The sequence below is a fragment of the Convolutriloba macropyga genome, chromosome 2, assembly GCF_964194025.1.
Source record: "Convolutriloba macropyga chromosome 2, txConMacr16.3, whole genome shotgun sequence".
NCBI lineage: Eukaryota > Metazoa > Xenacoelomorpha > Acoela > Convolutidae > Convolutriloba > Convolutriloba macropyga.
Genome location: NC_134469.1, coordinates 51,353,562 through 51,372,258, shown reverse-complemented (window position 1 = coordinate 51,372,258; position 18,697 = coordinate 51,353,562). Strand labels below are relative to the sequence as shown.

General features: G+C 35.1%; 1 protein-coding gene across 1 annotated transcript in view; it reads left to right on the top strand.

Annotated features, from left to right (window-relative positions):
• LOC142335336 (uncharacterized) overlaps positions 1-18,697 on the top strand; it is a 131,056-nt gene that overhangs the window by 14,718 nt on the left and 97,641 nt on the right. Inside the window, exon 2 of the mRNA XM_075383788.1 lies at positions 17,544-17,696. Within this exon, the coding sequence (XP_075239903.1) occupies positions 17,544-17,696 (153 nt within the window). The remainder of the gene's footprint in view (positions 1-17,543; positions 17,697-18,697) is intronic.

The following is an 18,697-nucleotide window of genomic DNA, read 5'->3' as shown; positions in this document are numbered from 1 at the left end:
TTGAAATGGTTGATCTGACAGCTGACGATAGCTTTCCATCGACGGTCTCCGTACTTTCAGATGATTTAGTTGACAGCGATATCCCTAACGGTATTTGAGATCATTGTTGGATCTAAAATGCCATGCAATTTAGTTCTGATTAGAGATAAACTCTTCGTTAGTGAGTTTGAAGTTTTTTAATCGAGAGGATTTTCTAAATTAGTTTATGTTAATTACACTAGTGTTTGTTTAACCTCAACGGCGTTGGAAAGGCACTAAAATTTTTGTTGTAACAATGTGTCATCAGTTTCACAACGTTGTTTCTGAATTTCAGGTCTTGAAAATGGACAATAAATACTATTGGCTGATTATGAGCGCCGAAAAAGATGATGCCCAAATCATTGATACGGATTCTGAAATGTGGGGTTACTTGAGTCAGTCTGACAAATTGAAAAAAACCGAGGGCAAAGAAGCGCGTTTATTCAAAGGCAATGATTGGCGTACCTATAAAATTTTGAAGCATGGCACCGATTATTATACCGCAGACCTTCGTGAATTGAGAAAACAGCTTAAACTTGACGACCCAGTTTCTCTAAGTGATTCTACCCAAGCAGGTAACGAAGAATGTGATGATTTGGTTGCCCCTCAGTCCTCAAAAGTCAAGAAGTTAACAATGGTTTCGGTATGTTTCATTTCAAAAGCATATAATAAAAAAAAACATTACATTCAATATTTTGTCTTTCTGCATTTTAGTGCTGTGCGAAACACAAAGGTTTTACCGAAGTTCTCTTAGAAAATAAAAAGCGAATGCATAATCTTGTGACCCTCCTCGAAAGCACCACAAGTCAGTCAATTGAGGACATAAACAACATCAAGCGCAACCTGAATGGGATTGTTAGTTTTCAACAGTTGTTTCGAAGTTTTTCTTATTATGAACGTTATACCGGTTTGTTTTGTAGGTTACGGGTGCTCTCGCTGGCGTTGATGGGTTTCAAGATTTAGGAAACGTTACAGCTGAAGTTGACGAGGAGAATACCTTGGAGGTAGAGGATTTGGAAGAGGCCGCCTTGCTGCGTTTAATTGAGAAAAAGCCTGCAGTTCAGTTTGGCATAAACGGCAAAAACCTTGATCATATATACAGTGGTCACAAACCTGCAGAGTATGGCCTGACATTGAGGAAATGGATATATGGAGCTGATGGCCGAGCATACCAGATGATCCTACCCTCAAAAAGTTTGTCAAGTGGGAGAGCTTGTGCTTCGAAACAATCAATGCTTACATTTTTTCGTAAGTTTCTTGCCGGATATCTTTGGTGATTTTTGTCAGTTCTTTTCTATTGGATCCTTTGTTAATGTGATCATTTGTACTTGTTTTTAATTAGGTGCTGTTGAGAGAAAATTTCCGAGTGCTTCCTTCCCTAATGCGAGAAGAGATGCGAAGAAGGCAGCAAACAAAGCGGGTTTGAATGCAAAACAGAGACTGGAATCCACGGGCAAATACAGCGAAGATGCTAAAGGGAAAAAGAAGCAGTCTTATTTGGCTTTGATGGATGCTAAAAGAAAGGATGCAAATTGAGATTCTAGTGCTCAGTTTTTGTAATGTTTCAAGCATTTTCTTTTCTTAGATGTTATGTAGCTAGATGTCTTTACCTCTGTTATGATTAATTTTAATGAGAGCTCTATTTGTCTAGATTAATTGAATGAATGCGCAGTTGTGAAGTCAAGTTTTTACTGGCCTTTAGTTGTCTATTTAATTTTTGAAAAATTTACGAGTTTGGTCTTTTCTTATAGTTTTCAATTTGAGATTACAAATAACCCGAGATAATACTCCATTGAGTCAAATAGCAAAACAGTACGTTCAAAGAAAGTAAAAGTCCTCTGCTGATGCTCATTGTTCGTTTGATTTTCAGATCTTAACCATGGCTCCAATCAAAAAGACGTCCCGTTCCAAAAGAGAAGTTAAAGCGCCAAGTTTTGAAACCAGCCCAGAAGTCCAAGTTCAGCGAAGCATTCGATATCAACATCGAAATACACTGTTTTGTTTTTTCTACCATAAAGCATGCGTTTCGACAACGCTGATTAGTATTGCATGGCCACGTGGAAACTCCGATGAACAGAAGCTAGCAATGAAACCGGGCCAGTACGAGTTCATACGACATAATCAAGCTACACATAGGATGCTATACTTAGGGTACGGTCTCGCTGATGAAGTTAGGCTACACAAAAAGTTGACAGAAGAGAGAGTTAAAAGAGGACTGCCTCCAACCTACTTGAATTGCGTCATACCAGACAAATCATCAAAAAAGAAGGCAGCAACCAGTGTTACGCAAGCTACCGAAACCATAGTTCCGGAATCGCCTGACATCTTTTCTTCGCCAGAGGTTCACGTTCAAGAAGGAACTGCGCATGCGAGCAATAAGGAGGCAAAAGCAGTCAGCAGGGAGAAGGTGACAACCCAAGCGCTGATATTCCAAGAAAAAGCAGTGATGAGTGATAAGCCCAATGAGCAGGTGATTTTTTTGCTGATAGTAGAGTTTTTGGATTTTTTCATGTCTTCTAAAATTTGAAGGTCTTTTTGCAGGCTAGAGCCCCGGCTGTCTGTAAGGAGTTCATGGAATTCATGAAAGGGCACGAAGAACGAATGAGACGAGCAGAAAGGGTTCCGAATGAAATTAAAGTCGGACATGACAAGAAAAAGCGAAAACTGCTTGGAGAGCTAGATCAAACGGTAATTTTGTCTGTCTTGTGTGGTTGCTTTTTAATAAAAAACTTTAGCACTTTTTTTAATTTAGGCACAAGACGTTGAAAAAACTTCAACTTTTTTTTTAAATTTAGGCAAAGGACGTTCAGGAAATCTGTCTACTTCAAAAACACGGCTTCCAGAGCATTGACGAGCATCCAGAGTTGATGGTGGCGTATCCTGTACACCGAGTTGACTTTGAGGGCGAAGACTTAATGAAAGCTCACAAAGCCAATGCTCATCCTTCTCAACTGGGTAGATTTTTGAGACGTGTTCTGTTCGGAGAAGATGGTTTAGTGGAGGAAATGATTGACAGTACCCGGTCTGCAAAGCGTTCCGAAGCACCGAGGGATAAAGTCGTGCTTTTTCAAGGTTAACTTGCTTTCGCGTTTTTTCTTTTATAACATAATTCTTAACATATTTTTGTCTCAGTATTTTGGAAAAAGTTATAGTTGTCCAAGTCCTGGTTCTTAGCTCTGAGAAAATAAAAGAAATCTGATTCTTGTTTAGATGTCGTCATGCAGAAATACCCCCTCACGCCACAACTGGCATATCGCAAAGCTAAAGAAGCTGCCAACCAGGCTGGTCGAGAAAGACTCAGTTATTCTAAAAGGACAGAGGTTGATGATGATGCGGAAATTGCTGCAGTTTCAACCCCTACTGCTCAGTAATTTCGGAGATTGAATTTTAGTAGACCAGTCAATTCTGACCTATTCATTTGTGACTATAGTTTTTAATCTCAGGAAAATTACTTTTAGTTTCTATTATTTTATTGAAAGTTTGCATATGATTTATCAAATTGTCTTCTAATTTTACTTAAATGAGATAGCTGTTGCTTTCATGAGAGGTTTTAATTGTCATTTGATTCTGAACAGTTTTCGATTTTCTTTAGCATTCATCGTTCTAGCATTCATCGGAGATTGAGATTTAGTAGATCAGTCAATTCTGAAGCGTTACATTTGTGATTATAGTTTTTGATCTCAGGATAATTACTTTTAGTTTCTATTATTTTTTTTGAAAGTTTGCATATGAGTTATCAAATTGTCTTCTAATTTTACGTAATTGAGATAGCGGTTGCTTTCATGAGAGGTTTTAATTGTCATTTGATTCTGAACAGTTTTCGATTTTCTTTAGGGTTCATCGTCGTGCAGTGATGGCCTTTAGTTTTCGTTTGTTTTCGTGGCTAAATGAAATTATCAAGTCTTTCTATAGTTGCAGCGGTTTTTAAAATCAAATTAGTAGATTTCCCTAATCATGAAAACAAAAACTTTTTCAATTTTCAGATTATGGACCAATGTGAAAAGCTCGCACAAGTTGAAGGATTTTTGGCCGAGCAGTTTGTGAAGAGGTCGGATAATCCTATTCATGCGTTGACAAATTTATTATCAGCAGACAGCTACAAGAAACTTTTGATCTCTGACAAAAGTTTCAAGAAACTGCATCTTGATATGGAAGAAATTTATAAGTCTTCTTTTTCTTTTGGACAGCGAATTGAACCTGACAATTATGGAGGATATGGCCTGTTCAACCGTAGTGGAAAAGTCATTAAGTGTGGAGAAATAAACGTTGCCGTCGGCCTGTTAGCTAAGAAGTCAAAAAATCGTGAAATTGATGACTGGTCTTTGATGGAGGGGGATAAACTGTTAGTTGGAGTGGCAAGATGGGCGAACCATTCATGTGTTGCAAATTGCGACTATTATATGAGTAATGGTTTTCGGGGACGAGTTTGCGTTCGGTTAAGAGCTCTTCGTGAAATTATGGACGGCGAGCAGTTAGTTACTTTCTATAAGAGTGATTTTTTTGGAGAAAATAATGCTTTGTGTCTCTGTGAACATGAAGCAAAACATGGAAAAGAAGAAGGACAGGGCATTGAGAACCAAGATGAACTTTGCGCTACGACAGCCAAAAGAAAACGAGTGGCAAAACCCAGGATCAAAATTATTGAAAATGAAGAACGTAGCTCGTTACTGGTCAATCTCATCAAGTTTTACGATGAAGACTCGAATGTCAGCTTAGAATCAGAGACTAGCTCGCTGCCTCTCACAAATTCAACTGATTCAGATTGGGATTTATCTGACGAAAATTTTGATACTAACAGCAATTTATCTGAATTATCAGTTGCTAGCAGTACAAATTTCGCCGATTTCTTTGGTGAAGACAAAGATTATGAATTTGGATTAGATCTCATCGGCAATTTCCAAAATTCTGGGGACGTTCACGGGACACCAGAAGCTTATGATGAAACAAATGAAATAGTTAGCACGACAGGTGTCACAAAGACAAATTTAATGGCTTCACTTTTGGCTATTGTTTCGCTGCATAACGCCCCTGATGCACTTTTGAACGATCTGCTGAAGGGAGATCAGCTTATTTTTGGGGGTCAAACAGTTTCGCCTTGGGCTTTCAAGAAACAGTTTGAAGATTTTTGCTCGAAGTATCAGTCCAGCAAACAGACTTCTGAGAACGGTGAGCTAATATTGTTGAATTTTCGTCCACTACTAATTGACATTCTTAACGGTTCACTTGCTGACATATTAAATTATGCTGCAAACAAACCTCAAGAGCAAGATAGCTCGATGCCCAAATTTCGTATAGCCGAGAACCGAATCAGCGTCAGATTAATTGTCAATACTGAGGGAGCAACTGTCAGCAAGACACCCGTAACTTCCGCTTGGCCTCTGTTCTTTGCGGTTGCTGGCCTTCCTCCAAAAAAGCGACAATTTTTCAAAAATATTGTCCTCGGAGCGTTGTTTGTGGGAACTGGTTATCCGGACTTCGATGTGGTATTCGAGCATGTGCGCAACCAGCTGTCAGTCACAGAGAAAATTCATTTTAATGGAACTGATATAGCTGTCTCTTTTGAACCTATCTTGTTAATTGCGGATCTGATTGCAAAGTCAAAAGTGCTAAAGATGAAGCAATGTAATGGCTACTACGGTTGCTCCTTATGCACTCAGAGAGGCTGCCACATTGGACGAGTTCATAGATATCCTCATGAAGAAGAGTTTGAGATGCGATCGTTTAGTTCCCACATGCTCAATATCCAGGAGCTTGAACGAGGAAGCATTCAGGAGTTAAGAGCTCGGCTTGGTCGGGATTCAGATTGCGAAATAAAAACTCAAGGGGTAAAAGGCCGTAGCAAAGTTTTCAGTGTTATATCAAATTTGCCTCTATCATCTCCAGTTGACCCCATGCATCAACTTTTTCTAGGAGTTGCAAAAGATATACTCCTCTATCACTATGAGACAATGAGATCCGAACATAAAGATGAAATCAATTCTTTCATCGGAACGCTTGATTTACCGAAGGAATTCAGGAACATGATCAGAAAACTGCATGCCATCCCCAATTTCAAGGCAAAGGAAGTCAAGTTTTTGCTATTATATTTAGCTCCAATAATTTTTCCTCCGTATTTGTTCGGCGAAAACAGAAAGAGCGATGAAGTTGACCTGAAGAAATTAGTTTTTTCGATCCGCGAACTTTTTGAATCTTCCCGCAATGCGGACTTTTGTGATCAGCTCCTCTGTGAATTTTGTGTGAGTATGGCTGAGAAGACGAACAAAATGGATACGATCAATTTCCATCTCCTGCGGCATCTCGGATGGCAGACGAAAAGTATCGGACCTCTGTATACTGCCTCTGCTGCAATGTTCGAATCCGCCAATAGGCTTCTAATTGCTCCGCTCACCGGAACTGTAAACCAGTGCCAGCTAATGGTTTGGCGTTTTGTTAGAGCAAAAATGTTAATAAAAATGAAATTCAAGGAGGACTGTTTAACCCCAATGCTTGGAGATTTCCTCGAAAGAAGGAAGTTCGACGAAACGTACGGCTTCGCAGAAAATTCAGACACCAGAACTTTTCGGAAGCGACGGCCGCAATTAAAACTCTTTTGTCGTTTTTCGGGCGAGTTCTTTTTCTCCTCGGCTGCGTACGGACGAGGATCTGTCGCAGATAAGTATGTTGGTGTTAATTTGGAAGATGAACTTATAGCCGGAGAAATTCTTTTTTTTTTTCGAAGGAGAAATTAGAGGTCTAGTTCTCACAATGTTCAAAATTGTGAAGACGCTGAAGTTAGTGAAAAATGAAAATCGACAGGTGTTGCCGTTCGGTTTTATCGTAGAAGATACAGAAGAAAAAATCGAAATTCCCTTGGCTGCCATCAAATTTAAATTTCTTTATTTCAAGTTTCGAGAAACCTATTTGATTACAATGTTAAATCATTATGAACACAACTAGTGAATCTATAGATTTGTAAACTGGTAAAATTGCTTCTGTGTTAGCTCTAGACTTTTGTTTCTCATTCTTTGTTCAGCTCATTTGAAAGTTATTTCTTTCAAAGTTTTGTCCTTGTTATAGACGTTTTCCATTTACAAGTTGAATTTATATTGCGAATTTTAAAAATAGTTCTTTTTCATCGGGTCAATGAGTTGTCCAAATCCAACCAAACTTTGTATAGAGTGTCCCCTTCGTAGGTAGAGTGTAAAACAAAAAAAAATTGTATAGCTTGCCTAGGAAAAAAGTTAGTATTTCATACGGAAATTTCGACTTATTCGCTTATTCTATTTTCAAAAATATAGAAATTTTATCGGATCAAGGAGTTGTCCAAATCGAAGCAAACTCGGTATGGAGTATCCCATGTATACTTAGAGTGTAAAACAAAAAGAGTTTTTGGTATAGCTTTGCCCGAAAAAAAGTTCATATTTCAATCGGAAGTATCGATTTGTTCGCTTATTATACGCTTATTCTATTTTCAAAAATATAGAAGTTTTATCGGGTCAAGGAGTTCTCCAAATCGAACCAAACTTGATATGGACTATCCCATGTGTACCTAGAGCGTAAAACAGAAGAAATTTTTGGTATAGCTTGCCTAGAAAAAAAGTTCGTATTTCAATCGGAAATATCGACTTATTCGCTTATTCTATTTTCAAAAATATAGCAATTTTATCGGATCAAGGAGTTGTCCAAATCGAACCAAACTCGGTTTGGAGTATTCAATGTATATCTAGAGCGTAAAACAAAAAGAGTTTTTGGTATAGCTTGTCTAGAAAAAAAGTTCATATTTCAATCGGAAATATCGATTTATTCGCTTATTATACGCTTATTCTATATTCAAAAATATAGAAGTTTCATCGGGTCAAGGAGTTGTCCAAATCGAACCAAACTTGATATGGACTATCCCATGTGTACCTACAGTGTAAAACAAAAAGAATTTTTGGTATAGCTTGCCTAGGAAAAAAGTAAGTTTTTCATACGGAAATTTCGACTTATTCGCTTATTCTTTTTTAAAAATATAGAAATTTTATCGGATCAAGGAGTTGTCCAAATCGAAGCAAACTCGGTATGGAGTATCCCATGTATACCTAGAGCGTAAAACAAAAAGAGTTTTTGGTATAGCTTTGCTAGAAAAAAAGTTCGTATTTCAATCGGAAATATAGACTTATTCGCTTACGCTTATTCTATTTTCAAAAATATAGAAATTTCATCGGGTCAAGGAGTTGTCCAAATCTAACCAAACTCGGTATGGACTATCCCATGTGTACCTAGAGTGTAAAACAAAAAGAATTTTTGGTATAGCTTGCCTAGGAAAAAAGTAAGTTTTTCATACGGAAATTTCGACTTATTCGCTTATTCTTTTTTAAAAATATAGAAATTTTATCGGATCAAGGAGTTGTCCAAATCGAAGCAAACTCGGTATGGAGTATCCCATGTATACCTAGAGCGTAAAACAAAAAGAGTTTTTGGTATAGCTTTGCTAGAAAAAAAGTTCGTATTTCAATCGGAAATATAGACTTATTCGCTTACGCTTATTCTATTTTCAAAAATATAGAAATTTCATCGGGTCAAGGAGTTGTCCAAATCTAACCAAACTCGGTATGGACTATCCCATGTGTACCTAGAGCGTAAAACAGAAGAAATTTTTGGTATAGCGTGCCTAGGAAAAAAGTTAGTATTTCGTACGGAAATTTGCTATTATTTCAAATAAATAATTTTAAAAATAGGTCTTTTTGATTAGGTCATAGAGTTGTCCAAACTGAACCAAATTTGGTATGGAGTATCCCAGTTCTACCTAGAGCGTAAAACAAAAAGACTTTTTGGTATAGCTTTGCTAGAAAAAAGTTCGTATTTCAATCGGAAATATAGACTTATTCGCTTATACGCTTATTCTATTTTCAAAAATATAGAAATTTCATCGGGTCAAGGAGTTGTCCAAATCGAACCAAACTTGGTATGGAGTATCCCATGTGAATCTAGAACGTAAAACAAAAAGAATTTTTGGTATAGCTTGCCTAGGAAAAAAGTTAGTATTTCATACGGAAATTTGCTTTTATTTCGAATAACTTGAAATTATTGAATTTTAAAAATAGGTCTTTTTCAACGGGTCAAGGAGTTGTCCAAATCAAACCAAACTCGGTATCGAGTATCCCATGGGTAACTAGATTGCAAAACAAAAAGAATTTTTGGTATAGTTTTGCTAGAAAAAAAGTTCATATTTCAATCGGAAATATCGATTTATTCGCTTATTATACGCTTATTTTATTTTCAAAAATATAGAAGTTTTATCGGGTCAAGGAGTTGTCCAAATCGAACCAAACTTGGTATGGAGTATCCCATGTGTACCTAGAGTGTAAAAAAAATAATTTTTGGTATAGCTTGCCTAGGAAAAAAGTTAGTTTTTCATACGGAAATTTCGACTTATTCGCTTATTCTATTTTAAAAAATATAGAAATTTTATCGGATCAAGGAGTTGTCCAAATCGAAGCAAACTCGGTATGGAGTATCCCCTTTGTAGGTAGATTGTAAAACAAAAAAAAATTTTTGGCATAGCTTGCCTAGGAAAAAAGTTAGTTTTTCGTACGGAAATTTGCTATTATTTCAAATAAATAATTTTAAAAATAGGTCTTTTTGATTAGGTCATAGAGTTGTCCAAACTGAACCAAATTTGGTATGGAGTATCCCAGTTCTACCTAAAGCGTAAAACAAAAAGGCTTTTTGGTATAGCTTTGCTAGAAAAAAAGTTCGTATTTCAATCGGAAATATCGACTTATTCGCTTATATACGCTTATTATTCTATTTTCAAAAATATAGAAATTTTATCGGATCAAGGAGTTGTCCAAATCGAACCAAACTTGGTATAGAGTATCCCCTTTGTAGGTAGATTGTAAAACAAAAAAAATTTTGGGCATAGCTTGCCTAGGAAAAAAGTTAGTTTTTCGTACGAAATTTGCTATTATTTCAAATAAATAATTTTAAAAATAGGTCTTTTTGATTAGGTCATAGAGTTGTCCAAACTGAACCAAATTTGGTATGGACTATCCCTGTTCTACCTAGAGCGTAAAACAAGAAGAATTTTTGGTATAGCTTTGCTAGAAAAAAAGTTCGTATTTCAATCGGAAATATAGACTTATTCGCTTATTCTATTTTCAAAAATATAGAAATTTCATCGGGTCAAGGAGTTGTCCAAATTGAACCAATTTTGGTATAGAGTATCCCCTTTGTAGGTAGATTGTAAAACAAAAAAAATTTTGGGCATAACTTGCCTAGGAAAAAAGTTAGTTTTTCGTACGGAAATTTGCTATTATTTCAAATAAATAATTTTAAAAATAGGTCTTTTTGATTAGGTCATAGAGTTGTCCAAACTGAACCAAATTTGGTATGGAGTATCCCAGTTCTACCTAGAGCGTAAAACAAAAAGACTTTTTGGTATAGCTTTGCTAGAAAAAAAGTTCGTATTTCAATCGGAAATATAGACTTATTCGCTTATACGCTTATTATTCTATTTTCAAAAATATAGAAATTTTATCGGATCAAGGAGTTGTCCAAATCGAACCAAACTTGGTATAGAGTATCCCCTTTGTAGGTAGATTGTAAAACAAAAAAAATTTTTGGCATAGCTTGCCTAGGAAAAAAGTTAGTTTGTCGTACGGAAATTTGCTATTATTTCAAATAAATAATTTTAAAAATAGGTCTTTTTGATTAGGTCATAGAGTTGTCCAAACTGAACGAAATTTGGTATGGACTATCCCTGTTCTACCTAGAGCGTAAAACAAGAAGAATTTTTGGTATAGCTTTGCTAGAAAAAAAGTTCGTATTTCAATCGGAAATATAGACTTATTCGCTGATTCTATTTTCAAAAATATAGAAATTTCATCGGGTCAAGGAGTTGTCCAAATTGAACCAATTTTGGTATAGAGTATCCTCTTTGTAGGTAGATTGTAAAACAAAAAAAATTTTGGGCATAGCTTGCCTAGGAAAAAAGTTAGTTTTTCGTACGGAAATTTGCTATTATTTCAAATAAATAATTTTAAAAATAGGTCTTTTTGATTAGGTCATAGAGTTGTCCAAACTGAACCAAATTTGGTATGGAGTATCCCAGTTCTACCTAGAGCGTAAAACAAAAAGACTTTTTGGTATAGCTTTGCTAGAAAAAAAGTTCGTATTTCAATCGGAAATATAGACTTATTCGCTTATACGCTTATTATTCTATTTTCAAAAATATAGAAATTTTATCGGATCAAGGAGTTGTCCAAATCGAACCAAACTTGGTATAGAGTATCCCCTTTGTAGGTAGATTGTAAAACAAAAAAAATTTTTGGCATAGCTTGCCTAGGAAAAAAGTTAGTTTGTCAAACGGAAATTTGCTATTATTTCAAATAAATAATTTTAAAAATAGGTCTTTTTGATTAGGTCATAGAGTTGTCCAAACTGAACGAAATTTGGTATGGACTATCCCTGTTCTACCTAGAGCGTAAAACAAGAAGAATTTTTGGTATAGCTTTGCTAGAAAAAAAGTTCGTATTTCAATCGGAAATATCGACTTATTCGCTTATATACGCTTATTATTCTATTTTCAAAAATATAGAAATTTTATCGGATCAAGGAGTTGTCCAAATCGAACCAAACTTGGTATAGAGTATCCCCTTTGTAGGTAGATTGTAAAACAAAAAAAATTTTGGGCATAGCTTGCCTAGGAAAAAAGTTAGTTTTTCGTACGGAAATTTGCTATTATTTCAAATAAATAATTTTAAAAATAGGTCTTTTTGATTAGGTCATAGAGTTGTCCAAACTGAACCAAATTTGGTATGGAGTATCCCAGTTCTACCTAGAGCATAAAACAAAAAGACTTTTTGGTATAGCTTTGCTAGAAAAAAAGTTCGTATTTCAATCGGAAATATAGACTTATTCGCTTATACGCTTATTATTCTATTTTCAAAAATATAGAAATTTTATTGGATCAAGGAGTTGTCCAAATCGTACCAAACTTGGTATAGAGTATCTCCTTTGTAGGTAGATTGTAAAACAAAAAAAATTTTTGGCATAGCTTGCCTAGGAAAAAAGTTAGTTTGTCGTACGGAAATTTGCTATTATTTCAAATAAATAATTTTAAAAATAGGTCTTTTTGATTAGGTCATAGAGTTGTCCAAACTGAACCAAATTTGATATGGACTATCCCTGTTCTACCTAGAGCGTAAAACAAGAAGAATTTTTGGTATAGCTTTGCTAGAATAAAAGTTCGTATTTCAATCGGAAATAGAGACTTATTCGCTTATTCTATTTTCAAAAATATAGAAATTTCATCGGGTCAAGGAGTTGTCCAAATTGAACCAATTTTGGTATAGAGTATCCTCTTTGTAGGTAGATTGTAAAACAAAAAAAATTTTGGGCATAGCTTGCCTAGGAAAAAAGTTAGTTTTTCGTACGGAAATTTGCTATTATTTCAAATAAATAATTTTAAAAATAGGTCTTTTTGATTAGGTCATAGAGTTGTCCAAACTGAACCAAATTTGGTATGGAGTATCCCAGTTCTACCTAGAGCGTAAAACAAAAAGACTTTTTGGTATAGCTTTGCTAGAAAAAAAGTTCGTATTTCAATCGGAAATATAGACTTATTCGCTTATACGCTTATTATTCTATTTTCAAAAATATAGAAATTTTATCGGATCAAGGAGTTGTCCAAATCGAACCAAACTTGGTATAGAGTATCCCCTTTGTAGGTAGATTGTAAAACAAAAAAAATTTTTGGCATAGCTTGCCTAGGAAAAAAGTTAGTTTGTCAAACGGAAATTTGCTATTATTTCAAATAAATAATTTTAAAAATAGGTCTTTTTGATTAGGTCATAGAGTTGTCCAAACTGAACGAAATTTGGTATGGACTATCCCTGTTCTACCTAGAGCGTAAAACAAGAAGAATTTTTGGTATAGCTTTGCTAGAAAAAAAGTTCGTATTTCAATCGGAAATATCGACTTATTCGCTTATATACGCTTATTATTCTATTTTCAAAAATATAGAACTTTTATCGGATCAAGGAGTTGTCCAAATCGAACCAAACTTGGTATAGAGTATCCCCTTTGTAGGTAGATTGTAAAACAAAAAAAATTTTGGGCATAGCTTGCCTAGGAAAAAAGTTAGTTTTTCGTACGGAAATTTGCTATTATTTCAAATAAATAATTTTAAAAATAGGTCTTTTTGATTAGGTCATAGAGTTGTCCAAACTGAACCAAATTTGGTATGGAGTATCCCAGTTCTACCTAGAGCATAAAACAAAAAGACTTTTTGGTATAGCTTTGCTAGAAAAAAAGTTCGTATTTCAATCGGAAATATAGACTTATTCGCTTATACGCTTATTATTCTATTTTCAAAAATATAGAAATTTTATTGGATCAAGGAGTTGTCCAAATCGTACCAAACTTGGTATAGAGTATCTCCTTTGTAGGTAGATTGTAAAACAAAAAAAATTTTTGGCATAGCTTGCCTAGGAAAAAAGTTAGTTTGTCGTACGGAAATTTGCTATTATTTCAAATAAATAATTTTAAAAATAGGTCTTTTTGATTAGGTCATAGAGTTGTCCAAACTGAACCAAATTTGATATGGACTATCCCTGTTCTACCTAGAGCGTAAAACAAGAAGAATTTTTGGTATAGCTTTGCTAGAATAAAAGTTCGTATTTCAATCGGAAATAGAGACTTATTCGCTTATTCTATTTTCAAAAATATAGAAATTTCATCGGGTCAAGGAGTTGTCCAAATTGAACCAATTTTGGTATAGAGTATCCCCTTTGTAGGTAGAGTGTAAAACAAAAAGAATTTTTGGTATAGCTCGCCTAGGAAAAAAGTTAGTTTTTCATACGGGAATTTCGACTTATTCGCTTATTATACGCTTATTCTATTTTCAAAAATATAGAAATTTCATCGGGTCAAGGAGTTGTCCAAATTGAACCAAACTTGATATGGAGTATCCCATGTGTATCTAGAGTGTAAAGCAAAAAGAATTTTTGGTATAGCTTGCCTAGGAAAAAAGTTTGTTTTCCATACGGAAATTTCGACTTATTCGCTTATTCTATTTTTAAAAATATAGAAATTTTATCGGATCAAGGAGTTGTCCAAATTGAACCAAACTTGGCATGGAGTATCCCATGTGTATCTAGAGTGTAATGCAAAAAGAATTTTTTGGTATAGCTTGCCTAGGAAAAAAGTTAGTTTTTCATACGGTAATTTCGACTTATTCGCTTATCATTCGCGTATTCTATTTTCAAAAATATAGAAATTTTATCGGGTCAAGGAGTTGTCCAAATTGAACCAAACTTGGTATGGAGTATCCCATGTGTATCTAGAGTGTAAAGCAAAAAGAATTTTCGGTATAGCTTGCCTAGGAAAAAAGTTAGTTTTTCATACGGAAATTTCGACTTATTCGCTTATTCTATTTTCAAAAATATAAGAATTTCATCGGGTCAAGGAGTTGTCCAAATTGAACCAAACTTGGTATGGAGTATCCCATGTGTATCTAGAGTGTAAAGCAAAAAGAATTTTCGGTATAGCTTGCCTAGGAAAAAAGTTAGTTTTTCATACGGATATTTCGACTTATTCGCTTATTCTATTTTCAAAAATATAGAAATTTCATCGGGTCGAGGAGTTGTCCAAATTGAACCAAACTTGGTATGGAGTATCCCATGGGTAACTAGATTGTAAAACAAAAAGAATTTTTGGTATAGCTTGCCTAGGAAAAAAGTTAGTTTTTCATACGGAAATTTCGACTTATTCGCTTATTATTCGCGTATTCTATTTTCAAAAATATAGAAATTTTATCGGGTCAAGGAGTTGTCCAAATTGAACCAAACTTGGTATGGAGTATCCCATGTGTATCTAGAGTGTAAAGCAAAAAGAATTTTCGGTATAGCTTGCCTAGGAAAAAAGTTATTTTTTCATACGGAAATTTCGACTTATTCGCTTATTCTATTTTCAAAAATATAGAAATTTCATCGGGTCAAGGAGTTGTCCAAACTGAACCAAACTTGGTATGGAGTATTCCATGTGTATCTAGAGTGTAAAGCAAAAAGAATTTTCGGTATAGCTTGCCTAGGAAAAAAGTTAGTTTTTCATACGGAAATTTCGACTTATACGCTTATTCTATTTTCAAAAATATAAGAATTTCATCGGGTCAAGGAGTTGTCCAAATTGAACCAAACTTGGTATGGAGTATCCCATGTGTATCTAGAGTGTAAAGCAAAAAGAATTTTCGGTATAGCTTGCCTAGGAAAAAAGTTAGTTTTTCATACGGAAATTTCGACTTATTCGCTTATTCTATTTTCAAAAATATAGAAATTTCATCGGGTCAAGGAGTTGTCCAAATTGAACCAAACTTGGTATGGAGTATCCCATGTGAATCTAGAGCGTAAAACAAAAAGAATTTTTGGTATAGCTTGCCTAGGAAAAAAGTTAGTATTTCATACGGAAATTTGCTATTATTTCGAATAACTTGAAATTATTGAATTTTAAAAATAGGTCTTTTTCAACGGGTCAAGGAGTTGTCCAAATCAAACCAAACTCGGTATCGAGTATCCCATGGGTAACTAGATTGTAAAACAAAAAGAATTTTTGGTATAGCTTGCCTAGGAAAAAAGTTAGTTTTTCATACGGAAATTTCGACTTATTCGCTTATTCTATTTTCAAAAATATAGAAATTTCATCGGGTCAAGAAGTTGTCCAAATTGAACCAAACTTGGTATGGAGTATCCCATGGGTAACTAGATTGTAAAACAAAAAAAATTTTTGGTATAGCTCGCCTAGGAAAAAAGTTAGTATTTCATACGGAAATTTGCTATTATTTCGAATAACTTGAAATTATTGAATTTTAAAAATAGGTCTTTTTCAACGGGTCAAGGAGTTGTCCAAATCAAACCAAACTCGGTATCGAGTATCCCATGGGTAACTAGATTGTAAAACAAAAAGAATTTTTGGTATAGCTTGCCTAGGAAAAAAGTTAGTTTTTCATACGGAAATTTCGACTTATTCGCTTATTCTATTTTCAAAAATATAAGAATTTCATCGGGTCAAGGAGTTGTCCAAATTGAACCAAACTTGGTATGGAGTATCCCATGTGTATCTAGAGTGTAAAGCAAAAAGAATTTTTGGTATAGCTTGTCTAGAAAAAAAAGTTAGTTTTGCGTACGGTTTTTTTGAAAAAAAAAATCAAAAATATAGAGTTAAAAATGGGTGGGACGCCTTTCGGGCGTCAAGATTTTTCGGTGCTCTCCCTCCCCCCTCCCCTCTTTCTCTCGCCCCTGTTTTCGTCTCTCGCTCGTGTCTCGCGTTCTCTCGCTATCGTCTCGCGTTCTCTCGCTCGTCTCGCGTTCTCTCGCTCGTCTCTCGCGTTGTCTCGCGTTCTCTCGCTCGTCTCTCGCGTTGTCTCGCTCGTCTCTCGCTTCGGTCCTTTGGTTTGAGTCTATGATGTGTGTTTATGATGTATGATATATGTTTATGTTGATTTCAGCTTTCTTGAATGAGTGTCAAAAGAAGTCTTAATTATCAAAAAAAGTCTTATTAGAGGTTCATTTTATTCTTAATGCTGATAGTTAGACACCTTGAATTTTGCTCACCATAGCAAAAAAAGGCATGTCTCCTATTAGCAGAAAGATGTTCATGTACCTCACGTAAAAAAAGACTTTTTATGTGGATTTGTGGACTGATGGAACCCTCTGGCGTCTTCATCTTCAATGGGCATCTACAAGCATAAAAGGTTAGTTTTTTGTCTGATCATGAACGCACGAATAGTCTGGTGAACGCACGAAAGTCTGATCATGAACGCACGAAAGTCTGGACATGAATGCGCTTAAGTCTGATGAACGCACAAAAAAATTGTGCGTTCATCAGACCTTTAGTGCGTTCATGTCCAGACTTTCGTGCGTTCATGATCAGACTTTCGTGCGTTCACCAGACTATTCGTGCGTTCATGATCAGACTTTCGTGCGTTCACCAGACTATTCGTGCGTTCATGATCAGACTTTCGTGCGTTCACCAGACTATTCGTGCGTTCATGATCAGACTTTCGTGCGTTCACCAGACTATTCGTGCGTTCATGATCAGACTTTCGTGCGTTCACCAGACTTCGTGCGTTCATGATCAGACTTTCGTGCGTTCACCAGACTATTCGTGCGTTCATGATCAGACTTTCGTGCGTTCACCAGACTATTCGTGCGTTCATGATCAGACTTTCGTGCGTTTTTCCTTGTTTCCAGACCATGTAAATTTGAACGCACGACACCCCCGTCGTGCGTTCATCTGGGTCTGGACATATCGACTTTCCGTCTGGGACCTCAACCTGGGTTAAGATAGAACGATATATGATCTCTGACATGGTTCTTCACGAACGTGCAGACGGTAATTTTTAAATCACAGTTTTACGCAGCAAGCAATATACTTTGAATAAAAATTCTGACGCTAATTTCTTGTAGCATTAGCGAATGATCATAGAATTCTTTCAATTTTTTTCTACCAAATATAATTATTAAATTTTGGCAGAACAGAATTGTTGTGTTTCTGGCATTTTAAAGGTGGGAAGAAGTGCATAACTCATTATAAAGAACTGGGAGAACAGTGTGGATATGAAGAGATCCAACACATTGCAGCCATGCACTTGACACAATCATTCAGGAAATACCTCACTTGGCAACTCCCAGAACAATACGCCATTCTAGAGGCCAAAGGTTTGCCAGCAAAAATGTGCACTAACACAGACTCAATGAGCTTTCAATCAACCATATAGATGGTTTCACAATTCTAATTTAACGAATGAAATAAAAAGTAACCGGTCAGTGCAATCTTGCAATGTGATAAAAATGACCTCTTGTTGTAGTCCCAGTGTACCTTTTACGTTTCACCGCATTGAAAATTTTCACCCTAGAGTGAACACCATGTAGTGGAGTGATCTTCTCAATTTTAATGACAAGTTCTATTTTCAACGCCTTCACCGCATATGTATTATCCAAGTCAAAGAGAACTAAAAAACCTTGCCATGATCTTTATTTTGAGATATCAAAATCTTGATAAATCTTTATAAATATTTATATTTATTTATATATATATATATATATATATATATACATGTGTATATATATATATATATATATATATATATATATATATATATTATTGTTGTTCGGAACCCTATTGAGGGGCGAGGAACTATATAATCAACTGGGTTTTGTTTTGTTCAGAAAATTTTGATCGATATATTCACCGTAGAGAGTTATGAGAGGCATCATTAAAAAACCCATTCGTAGAAGCGTAGAATATGGCGTAGAATATTAAAAAGATTTTCTCGAATTTCGTTTTCTATAGCTAGTTATCGTGGTTTAAATTTTTGATTATTATATACATTTTCGTTATTTTTATTCAAATTTTCCGGAATTTTTGACTAACATTTTGTAAATTTTGCTCAAAAGTGAAAAAATTGTTTACAACAGTACCGCTGGTTTTATTTTTAGAGACAAAAAAGTCTTGTTGACTATTTTGAGTTAATTTTTTTAAATAAAATTTTGTCTAAATATTTCAAAATTTACTGAAAATTTTCAGAAATAAGGCTCTTTAAACCACTTTGATTGATTTCGGCGGAATTACACACCCAAAACCCAAAACACCAGTAACAAAGTCATTGTAAACTACAAGGGGAGCTATTCCTACTTCCACTTCATTGAGAGTAGTCTGA